The sequence below is a fragment of the Bacillus rossius genome (assembly GCF_032445375.1).
Source record: "Bacillus rossius redtenbacheri isolate Brsri chromosome 4 unlocalized genomic scaffold, Brsri_v3 Brsri_v3_scf4_2, whole genome shotgun sequence".
Taxonomy (NCBI): Eukaryota; Metazoa; Arthropoda; class Insecta; order Phasmatodea; family Bacillidae; genus Bacillus; species Bacillus rossius.
Genome location: NW_026962011.1, coordinates 33,165,017 through 33,177,290, shown reverse-complemented (window position 1 = coordinate 33,177,290; position 12,274 = coordinate 33,165,017). Strand labels below are relative to the sequence as shown.

The following is a 12,274-nucleotide window of genomic DNA, read 5'->3' as shown; positions in this document are numbered from 1 at the left end:
AAGAACATAAGTTTGAAACTCAGTCCATCTATCCTTTCTTTGTTCCTCCCTGGTTTCCCAGAAGCGTTCCAGATGTGTGCTGGAATGGTTCCTTGCCGTAGACAGAGGGGACGATGTGCACCCAACACTGTTGGCATTTCTGATCACCAGCGCAATTAAGGGGTCTGCGGAGTCCGGGGGTATTTGTGTTAGTGAGGTGGAATGAGTGCGACATTCACTGGTGAACTTGCATGTGGTCTTCTTGTCGTGCACAGGACAACTATGAGATTATACAGTGCTGACTATAACATATGGCGGAGAAATGAAGGTAAAGGTATCATTCAAGTACTTTGAGTACTTTCGAGAATATATACCACGTGTTTCCTGTCTAAAAATTTGTAAAGACACATTTTTTAGCCATTTTCACTCTTATAAATATGTATGCAGTTTAAAAATTAAATACATAAGACACTTGGACAGCACTACTCATCCGCTCTCAGTGTATTCTTAAAAGCTTTTTAGACATTTCTCTGATATCTTGAGCAGTTTTAAAATCACTTGGTTCCTTCGGAAGCCCTGCACACCGTATGTGTGCCTGCCCGGACATTGCATGAACTTGAGGCAATCAATTTATTTTGTTCAGTTTTTGTACTGTTACAGTAAATCCATGTTAATAAGTTTCTCTGCATACTTTGAAATTTAGACTTATTAACAGAGAAATTTTAATTAAAGGGTAAAATTGTATTAATTTATAGGTAAGGTGCTAACTGTTTTAAATGTTCTATGCAGAAAAATTTCTTAAGGACATTTTACTGTATTTCCTTTCTTATTTTATAGCAGAACATATGGGACGTCAAAAGTAGGGGTTTGACTGACACATTTCCTCTCTTTATGTCATATATTTTTGCTGCTGTCATTTCCAGGACCGGGGTCTCTCGCCTTTCTTTCTTTCTATATTCTATAATCCTTTCCTTTCTATGTTATGCCGTGTGTAATTTATTGTTACTTAATTTTTTTTTTACATGTTTAACTATTTGGTCCCCTTTTCTCTTTTTTAACTGTGCATCCCACATTTCCTGATGTTTTGTTACTATATTCCTGCAGTAGTCACATTGAGTTGTTGACTCTTGTGTGATGTCCGTGCACTGGCTGTCTTCCTGCTTGCAGGGGAATGGAGCGTCGTGCCCGGAGTCCCTGCGCATGTACGAGGACCAGTTGACGAAGCTCGACACCAAAGTGGAGTTCTCGCGCAGCCGTGCCTTCGTCCCGTCCTTCATGGAGGAGTGGGTCTTCTACCAAGTGTGGAAGAAGGACAACTAGCATCTCGCTTCTCCTGGGCTCTCCATCTCGGTCGCTTGCCAACTGACGCTAGCCGTGACGCCGGTTCTCTTTTCCCTGTGCGGTATGCGACCATCGGTCGTGGTGACGACATCACGGTCGGGATGTCGCAGTGTTGGAACTTCAAGGCTGTGTGTTTCCAGGAAGGATTCGTAGCATGAAGTATGGTTGCTGGCACTCGTCCTCTTTTGTAGTTTTTCCTTTAGTATTGTTTTGTTATTCTTTCTAGTGACTTGCAGTTACCATAACATGCTGTGTTTCTCTTGCCGAAAGTATTTTGATGTGGGAGAGCTTCTAGGTATAATGTATATACCGAGCATTAGTGTTATGAAAAAATTTTCGGCAGTTGTAGTATGTAGTGCACGACGGCGGAATTCCAGGTGAGAATCTTGAGAAATGTTGCAAAGTTTATAGTGTTACCTAAGAAAAATTTACACTTCACATTGAGGAAAATGTTGTAAAATGATGGATAGTACTATAGGAATGTTATTGTATTACTGTTCATAGTTAGTGCTGTGGTAGTAAAGGTGGGTTTACGATTGAAAATTAAGAATTAAGACTTAAGACTTAGTCGTGTACTTGCCATATGACTCTATGTAAACTAGTGAGATGGTTTATGATTGTCGTGTGTGAGTTTTGACGGGTCGTGTGCGAACCATATGATGACTTAAAACTTAACAGACATGGTTATATTTTATATTTTTCGTTAAGACTTAAGGGAAGCGACCAATCACAACAAACCGGAACCTTTCAACCGGAAGTTATGTCTTATTATTGGACCGAGCGAGACAGTATTTTGGGTTAGAATTCATATATTTGTCATTTGTAATCATCATCCATTTCGAAAAATAGATATCCCATTTGTCAATAACCTATTTCAAACCTGCTGCTCCGTTTCGAACAATGACCGACCATGTGTTTTGTGTTGTGATTGGTTAGAATTAACGACTTCTATGTCAATCATAAACTGGAAAATGTAGTTTTGACTTAATCGTGTGCTCGATGTTAAGTTATAATTCTTAAGGAAATCAATCGTAAACCCAGCTTAATAGCATTGTAGCACTGTACATATTGGGCTTATTTCAAATGCCATATGGCCGATTTTTTTTTCTTTTCCAATTTTAGAAATTAATTTGCTTTTGCCAAATCGAAAAAAAAAAATCATCAAATCATTGTTTTATTCTTGTAATTGAAAATTTTTTATAATTTATATACATTAATTTGTAGGAGACTTCAAACTGAGTTTTCAGTTTGTTAGAATGTAATAACATAAATATATAAGAATCAATTTCTAATTTATTTAAACTGTTATCAGTTTAGCTTTTATCCTAAATAATTTTAAAAGTTGATAAAAGCCTATGCATCAAATTAAATTTTTTTGTGCTATAAGACTCTGACACCGTTAAGATTTTTAAAGTGTAGAATGATAGATACTGGAGGAGCATTACTTAAAATAGGCTTGGTTATGGTTGGATTATTATATTATGCTTATATTCTACAAGAAAAAAAATTCTATGTAATTCTGTTAAGTTAATAATTTGTAATATACTGTATTTACTCGCATAATCGTCACACTAATTTTACCAAATTTTATGAAAAAAAAAAGTGAGGTGCGACCAATATGTGAGGAAAAATTTAAAAAAAAAAAATTTTAAGTAAAATTTTTTAGTAAATCGCTTGTAAATGCTAAATTAAAGAAGTTAATATCTAGGTACATGGTACCTATACGTAATATTTATTTACAATACGCACAAAATAAACAAAACAACTTTTGGTTACAAGAAGTTTGGCAAAATAAAAATATAGTATAAACACAAAATTGCGAAAAAATCAATAAACAAAATACATTTATAAAACACATTCAGTCTCAACACTCACCAAGTTTATCTATTTATTGTCTGAACTAGATTCTGATGCATCAGATTCATTTGCCGAGACGTCAATGTCATCTTAGTCGCCGCTGTCGTCACGTGTTATTCAAGTTGTCTGTTTGTTTTCGCCAGTCACGAACAAGTTTTTCACTCACTGAAAATTCTCTTCCATGCTCTTCTGCAAATGCGATTACGCGCAACTTGAAACTGGCAGTATACGAATTGTATTTACCCATATTTTTACAAAATGAACTTTCTCAAACTCTGCTATTACTGGTACTTTCCATTCCAATGCAAACGAGATAAAACAATGCCATCACAGCATCTTATCTTCCACACACATTCCTTCCTCCCACACGGCCAATTAGGACATGCCGCTCAAGGTTGGACCAATGATGAGCGCCACACGCCACGTGAAAGCAGGCTGTTCCATTGTGTTTACGGCTGTTCCATTCGTGCGTCGCGCCTCGCGCCTCAGTCGCCGTCAATAAATAAGGGTGCGACGATTATGAGGAGAATCTTAAATACCAAATTCATTACCTCAAACAATAGGTGCGACGATTAAGCGATGGCGACGATTATTCGAGTAAATACGGTAAGTTTTTCCTCTTGCAATCACATACATTAAGAAAATAATAACAGTGACAAGTTTTAAAAAATTTTTCTGCTGTGCAGAGTGTTTTGCTAAGTTCTATACATTACATATGTATTTAAAAAAAAAAAAACAGGAGTTGCTTTTGGGTTCTGGGCGAAGTATGGTTGCAAAGCTGAAACGTAAGGGGGGGTTGCAGGATGTGCAGCACCGCCGATCGCTGGTGCTGCCCCCGAGGTGCTTCTGTGATCGTCGGACTTGTTCGTTGTGGCGATCGTGTTCTCTTCTTTGTGCTCCTTCCCATTCCCTCACGCATGCGCACCTTTTCTTAGGGTGGTTTGTTGCGGGTTGCCTTGGAGATTACTAGCAGTTATGTCAGTGATGCAAGGACCGATCATGGGTGCATGTAAGTATGCAGTATCTGATGTGACTTGGTTAGTTTATATTTTGTTTTGGCTGCCACTTGCAAAATTTTTGTTTGAAATTTTTTTTTTTGTGACCTTTTGAATTGTTTGAACGTACCACAGCACCATGATCAGATCCTGTGCAGCACTTGTCGAGACTTTTCCCCAATCTGGTCTTTATGGGTTTTTTCACTCTTTGTTAGCAGTTCGCGAGTAATGCCGTGCTCATGGGTTTTTTGATTAAGCATTTTGAATAATGCTGTTCTATCGTTTTAAGTCCCTTTGAGTCTCAAATGAAAATACCTACCTTCTACAAGTTATATTTTTTGTTGAAACATTTACAAATTGTTTTCAATCCATGTTTATCATTTTGTTTTTTATCCACATTAAACTGTGGATGAATAGTTAACACAGTATATGTGGAACTAGCATGAAACTGGAATATTGCCCAGCAAGGAGGTAGCACCTGCCCTTGAGACACCCCTGTAAACACACCCTCAGCCTTTGTAGGTGATAGTGAACCAAGGATGCATTTTCTTACACAGAGGAACTTCATTATAACATGACAGCTGTGCTGTGTACATTTGTTATAATTATATAATAATGTCTACTTCCACGATTAAATAGAGTTAGAAACAATCATTGAAGTTTCAGAATGATCTGATATTTTCATCTAGTGGCTAGGTGTATCTTCGATTTTGCATAGCTACGCTAAACTTAACATATTTTTTTGAAACAATTATATATGTGCATTTTATGTGTCATGTTGTCCACAGTGAATAATGGGCATCATAAAATGACATCCTTATCAAATTGTCTCATGTTCATAGTTATTTTATTGAAAGAATGATTGTTTTCTCAAGCCATTGTTTTTTAATGTTTTTTGTACTTGGTTTATGTAGTTTTGTTTAAAGAAAATCGGTGTTAGAATTCCCAGTAGCTAGTCTGGTGATGCATTTCTAAGTGTGTTGATAACAGTATACCATTTAGCACCTTTTTAAAAAATTTTGTCTGTAAAGAGTTATCCTGATGTCTTTATCCAGTTTTTATATTTGCCCTATTAAACTACAGTATTAACAAAAAGAAATAACCTGTATGTTTTCTCTTTCAATAAACATAATAAATTTCAGCACTTTTACCCACTCAAAAAGTGTTGACATTTCTATTTGCACAATATTCACATTTTTAAAGTGTCAACTGTTTAGAAGTATTACTTTTAGATAACTCAAATTCTGTTTTTATTATAATGATATGTTTTATTATGAAGATTTGTTCATTGTTATATATTTTTTTGCTACCTTTTGAGTCTCAGGCATAATTATTAACTTGTAGCAAGTTTCTCCTACGTGTGAAACTGTGACTTTAGTTTATTTTGTCATCACAAGTTTTGCAGCAACAATTTGTATTTCAGTTGTGTGTATGTTCAGGTGTAATTGGTTTGTATGTACCTTTCAAAGTTGTATAAATCACATTAGAAATTTGTAAAAGAATTTTAGTTTTTGCATGTTACAATAACTAACATAGTGTTCTTCATAAGTTTGCCAAGTATTGTGTGGAGGAAGTATGTTATATTGCATCTCATCTTCATATTCCAGTGTGCATTTAAATGGGCATTTACTTCCTCTTTCCAATGCACAATCTTTGCCATTAGCTCTGTCCTTGTCTCGGTGTGCTCTGTTGCCAGGTGAACACGATAGAGCACAAAACTTTTTAATGTAATGAAAATTTAGTTAATGTATTGAAAGAATTGCATTTTGCAAGGTAACATTTTGGAATGAGAATTGTGGTTATACATTTCCCTGTTGTTTTATCAAGAGCATTATCTGATAATTTCTAATTTTTATTTATTAGGAGATGTAGGTAATTGAAATATGCTATCTTGGTTTCAGCTGTTTTTGTTAACATTTTGTTCATTTAATTTAATTTTAAGAAGTTTGGCTCTTTTTAGCTTGGCACATACTTTCATGGAATGTCTTGTTATTAATAGTGACTTAACTGTTACAAATAGTAGTTTCTCCTGTGAAATAATTATCATTGTTTAGCATTTAATAATTTTTTTGGTCAAAATGACTACAACTGTAATAATACTGTCAGTAGACACTTCTATGGCCTTAGAAAAATCATGAAATAGTATAATTAAATTAAAACTTATTATAATTTACAATGGTATACAAAATAAGACTTAATTTTAACAACATGGGGTAGTATCAGTATGGCAACACTGTTCGCTGTTCACTCTTGTACTGCAATCTAAGCCTAAAACAGTAGACAGCATCGATCACAAGGCCTTGTGCTTAAGGGCTCGGTTTAAGGTCACAGTTGTGATTGTCTCGTGAGAGCGCTGGTAGTCGTGTTTGGTAGAAGACTTGTTATCGCAGGTATGTCATCTTCCCCAGCGCCACGCTTTATGGTGAAAGGGCGTGTCTACGTGGCGTTGCCATGCGTTACCTGACGGATGCTTGCACACAGCAGCCCGCAAGACGCGCATTCGTCAATCTGTTAATATATGCTACTGCCAATAGCACCAGCATTTTCTTTCCAGTTCCGTGGAAATATTCCTTTCCCTTTCTTTTCAGTTATGTTGTGCACTTTACTGCAGTTCGCCCTAGACATTCATTAACTGCATAGAATATTGGGCCTATGCGAATACTACTTTCTTGATGTGAAGCGAATATTCAAATTGAATGTTTAATATATTTGCGAAGTCAAATCAAATTGTGAATATTGTTCTTGGCAAAGTTGTGTTAAACTTATTTTTTTTTAAATACAGGATGTATGTATGTGTATGTATATAGACACACATACATACTACATCATATATGACATCGTTCAATATAAATTATAAAATTACCATGTATAATATGAATATTGAGCATTCGTAAAAGTAAATGGAGTGCCACCTTTTGATATTTTTAAATAAACAACACCAAAAGAAATATTTTCATGAGCTAATCTTAGGCTTAGCTTTGCAACAAATGCCAAGTTCACATCAGATGCAAAGCTTTCATCACAACCAAAACTATAAATAATATCATTTGTAAATTTTGTGGCTAAGTCAAATTGAGCATTAAAAAGAGCTTTGATTGATTTGCTTAGTTGAAGGCTATTAGAGGAGAGGGGGTGGTTGCGTGTGTGTGTTTTTTTTATCTATAAGTTTAATTTTAAAAAAATAGGTGAATACATACACACAAATACAAACACATACATATACATATACACACATATACATTTATTTTAATGTATAGCATCTCACTTGTGCATCAATCACTTCTTTTTTTACTCTCTATGATGAGAGAAATTTAGATTGCTCTTGAAACACTTGCCATTTTCTTCCCATAGCTATGGAGCTATTGCAGCGAGTGACTGGTGTGGTATCACAGCCAGGACGCAGGGAAGGAACAGCGGGCATAGTGGCGACAAGGTTGTACTCCGGCCGGAGAAAATGACAGTCGCTAAACTGTTTCCTATATGTCAGGCCCTATTAAGAATTACGTACATTTAAAAAAAAAGTTAGCTGGTGTTTTATTTAAGGACATACAATGTTGTTGATACTGAGTTTTCTTCAGATCCGGTTTGACCAAATTTACTACATCGCATTTTACGGGAGTAGAACATAATTTTGAAAACTTAACTTAGTATGATCAAGTACCTGTAGAAAAAGTTTTAAATTCTTAAGTTTCTAAATTTATAATTACGGATTTTTAAGATGACGGCCAAGTCGAAAATTGCAACAATGGCATTATAGAAAATAGGGGACTTTTTTTTTATTAAACTGGTATATTTTTTACACAGTTTAAAATTTTTTTCTCAATGTTCTCATAAAAATTGCGGCTTTTCGATAGGGGGAGGTGACAAGATGGCCGCCGTGGCATCACAATCCAAGATGGCGGACCGGCTCTACACCTTTAACCCTGTGCCAAGAGTCCCCTAATTATACTACCAAACAGCTAAATGTATATATTTAAAATTAATATATTCATTTAGTAAATTAAAACGACTTCTTATGGGAGACCCCAGTTTGGAATCTGCATTCTCAACATACAATTTTTTAACAGACGATTATGGCAAAATTACAAGTTATTGGTATGGTGTAAACCCAACAAAGCTTTCAAATAAATTAAAAATCCCAAACTTTACCCGAAATTTAAAACGAAACTAAGTATTCGTACTTTTATACGAAATGCTAATTCTAATTTAACACAATGTTAATGATGGGACTTCACTACCACTAGCGCTGTTAATTCGTGAGCCGACGAGATATGCCAAGGTAAAGGATGGGAAGTTACCAGACTTGCCTACAGTAAACCATGAGCATATGTAGTGAAAGAGTAAGTGCAGATGTATGGAACAATTCGTGTTCGAAATTTTGTTCATTCATTAGAATACGCCTTCAGTTATTTAATATTTTATGCACACAATATAAGTTTTAATTATTAGTATAGTATGGCGCCGTAGTTTTGAACAAATGTTCGTTCTGCCCCGTTTTCGTGTGCTTGTTTTTTTCGCGCGAGTGAGGGTTGGAACGCATGAGGATGGTCATGTAGCTCGCCGACCTCCGTAGCGGCTTGCAGTGCAAGGAGTTCTGGGATTTCAATCCAGGGAAAGGCATGGGTGTAGTATATGTTAAAGACGGTAGTTGATTTAAAAAAAAAAAAAATCATGACACAAATTTGAGTTACTGGTCGGTGCATAGTTGTAGAATATATACAGGATGGCCATGAATATGTGTTACAAATTGATAGGGATTATAGATGTGTAGAAAACATTTTATTAAGAAACCCATGTCTGGAAATGCATCCTTATACCTGAAACTGCGCAGCAAAGGAACAGAGGTAGGTAGGTAGGTAGGCAGGCAACTAGGCGACAACAAGCCAGTGAAAACATGTTGTGTTGTCTTACCTACTACCCGATTTGACGATCAGTGACTGCACGAGTCACCGTGCATGTGTTACACTCGCTATTGTCGCAGTTGCAGAGGCGACATGGATGGCTACACACTGGCAGAGCTAGCCGATATGCAATTAGTGTATGGTGCAGCTGGCAGCAAGGAAGAGAGGCGGAAAGACAGTATCGTGAGAGGTTCCCTAACCGACGGCACCCTGCACACACAATGTTCACACGCATTAACCGCCGTTTGCGGGAAACGGGTTCGCTGCCCGTCATGAAGCCAGCAAGTGGTTAGAGAAGGACAATACGGACACGGAGCTTTGAGGAAGAGGTGCTGGAACGAATTCAGGACACACCATCTACCAGCACACGGGCGATAGCACATGCCATGCACACCTCCCATCAATCTGTTGCACTGGTATTAAAGGAACAACTTCTGCGCCCATATCATGTACAGAAGGTACAGACCTTACAAGAAGCTGATTTTCCTGCACGAAATGTGTTTTGCCGATGGTTGCTGCAGTGCTGCGAAAACATGCCACAGTTCCTACAGCATGTGCTGTTCACAGACGAGAGCTGCTTCACCAGGGATGGCTTGTTCAATACCCGTAACACTGACGTTTGGGCCGAGCCACACAGCCACACGACGTATCCAACCCGCCACCAACAGCGATTTTCAGTGAACATCTGGGCTGGGATACTAAATAATGACAGTGTACTAAGGCCACACATTTTGCCACCACGCCTCAACGCTGCAGAGTATCTGCGGTTTCTGCGCGATGTTTTACCTGACATGTTGGATGACGTCAGTCTTGATATTCGTGCGTCATTGCGGTTCCAGTGTGATGGAGCACCAACTCACTACGCCCTCTGTGTTCGTGACCACCTGAACAGAGCATTTGGACAGCGGTGGATAGGACGGGGTGGTCCCATTGCCTGACCACCGCGTTCCCCCGACCTCTCGCCTTTGGACTTCTACCTTTGGGGCCATGTGAAGTCCCTTGTGTACGCCACTCCTGTACATACCAGGGATGAACTGGTGGGCAGGATACATGCTGCATTTCATACCATAGGAAACACACCAGCTGTCTTCACCGATGTGCGACACAACCTGTTACGGCACTGCACTGCCTGTATTGGGTGTGGTGGAGGATATTTTGAGTAGCAAATGTAAAGTGTACGAATAAACCTGCATAAATACAGATACACATGTGTCGTTATTGACATCCAACGTCAACATCCCTACCAGGTTGCCTACCTACACCTTTTACTTTGTTGCACAGTTTTCAGGTATAAGGATGCATTTCCGGACATGGGTTTCTTAATAAAATGTTTTCCACACATATACATCTACCATCCCTATCAATGTGTAACACATATTCATGGCCACCCTGTATGTATATATAATATATATATATATATATATACACCTTAAAATTATAGAAATAAAAACACACAAGTTCAAGTTTCACACATTTATTTATAAAAATTACACAAATGCATATTAGGTTAATGAATTAAGCATTTTCGCAAGCAAAGTCTTTAATGCTGCACGAACTGCCTCGTCGACTCCGGTTCCACAGGTTTCCAGCTGGCCATCTTCTGCGCTGTCGACAACTCCGGTGAGACATGGTCGATGACGTCCATGACCACGTCTGCGCCTGGGCTTTGCCTCAGTGTTAGTTGGAACAGATTCACTGCCTGAACTTCGACGACGAGACGCACGTCGTTTGGATGTCTGCGTAGAAGCATCACAGGTCGCAACAGGTTGCAACACGACCATGTTTCGTGTTGCATGTGTAGACGAGGCGACTACCTCAGCGATGCTAGCAGGAAGGATTGTGTGCGGTCTCATGTGATAGACGGCGCAGTTTCCAGGTTCGCAACAATCTAATAGCTGCTGAGTCGGTTCATAGGACACAGGAAAGTGCGCAAACCGCCAATGCTGAGCGCCTCCATCACAGGTTTCCATATATGTACGTAGATACCCGGCATCCCAGTAGCTGTACTCGACCCTGCTGAAGCTAGGTCTTACGCTCACGTACACGTTAGCAGGATGAAATGTAAGCATCTTCTTGCAGGTCGAACGTCAACTGAAGGCGCGAACGGATGCACGCCTTTTATATGTGCAGACTCCTACTAACACTGTGTGTGCCATTTCTGCATTAGCTGCGAGTTTGTCCAGGCACATACTTGTTCAAACTTGTCACGTGGCTGCATATCATAAATTGCACTAAGCTTGCGTAGAGGACAACCATAGTCGATCTGTAGGTCTACGATTTCAACTGTCGCACCACACAACTTGCCCAACCATTTCTTTTGCTCAGGTCCAGCAACGTAAATTATTTCGTTTTGAAATAATAAATCTTCAATAGTGTTTTTCACTTGGTGGTACGGAATTTTACCTCCGTCCCACTCCAGGCCATGGTAGTATTTTCATAACCATTCATTTGTACGTTTACTTTTTTCGTCTAATAGTACCCAGGGATACGGAGGTCGGAAGATGCGGGTTCGTGTCTTGTCTCCGGAGGTGACGGAAATTTCCTTGAGCACGAATCCGTGTTGGCTCTGGAAACCTTGCAGGTTTCAGTACATCTTGAAGCTAGCAATGCTCGGTCGTAACTAAATTTATATCGCAAACGAATCAGTATTTATGTCAGAATTTTTACAAGTTTGTCTACAATTGTATGATGCAAGCCGATCGTGAAGTATCAGACAAAAAGCATAGGTGTTTGGTGGAATATTTCCGCTGGTCGATATCTCGATTCTACAGTCGATGATGTTGAATTTATTCGATCATTTTGTTTGGAAACGTCAAACACCATTAACGGAGCTTTTTTCTTGAAACTGTCTGCGCCCATAGCATGCTTGCTGAATCTTGGCATACATTTGATACGCGAGAAGAAATCTTCCGTTTTCAAAGCCCATGTTCATGTCGACGTACGGATAACTTTCGCTGTTTAAAAATATTTTTACATTACGTATTTGACAGATCGAATACGGAGCGACTTACTCCTACATTGAGCTGTCTCCCGGTTTGAAGCCCGACGATGATGTATCTTGGTTTTTCTGTAGCGAAGTTGGACTTTAATATCCAATCAATACTATGAGGCAAGCCAGGATAAGTTTCCAGGCTCCAGGACCGGAATGGCACATCGAAGTTCTTGCCATTTTCTATGTTCTTCGACATCTTAACTCGTTCA

At 38.5% G+C, this 12,274-nt stretch overlaps 1 protein-coding gene across 2 annotated transcripts in view; it reads left to right on the top strand.

Annotated features, from left to right (window-relative positions):
- LOC134542509 (spermine synthase) overlaps positions 1 to 6,699 on the top strand; it is a 30,097-nt gene extending 23,398 nt beyond the window's left edge. For both annotated transcript variants that reach the window (XM_063386863.1, XM_063386862.1), the window contains exon 9: positions 1,147 to 6,699. In XM_063386863.1, coding sequence (XP_063242933.1) covers positions 1,147 to 1,299 — 153 coding nt within the window. In that variant the 3' untranslated portion in view covers positions 1,300 to 6,699. The remainder of the gene's footprint in view (positions 1 to 1,146) is intronic.
- Positions 6,700 to 12,274: the final 5,575 nt, after the last annotated feature.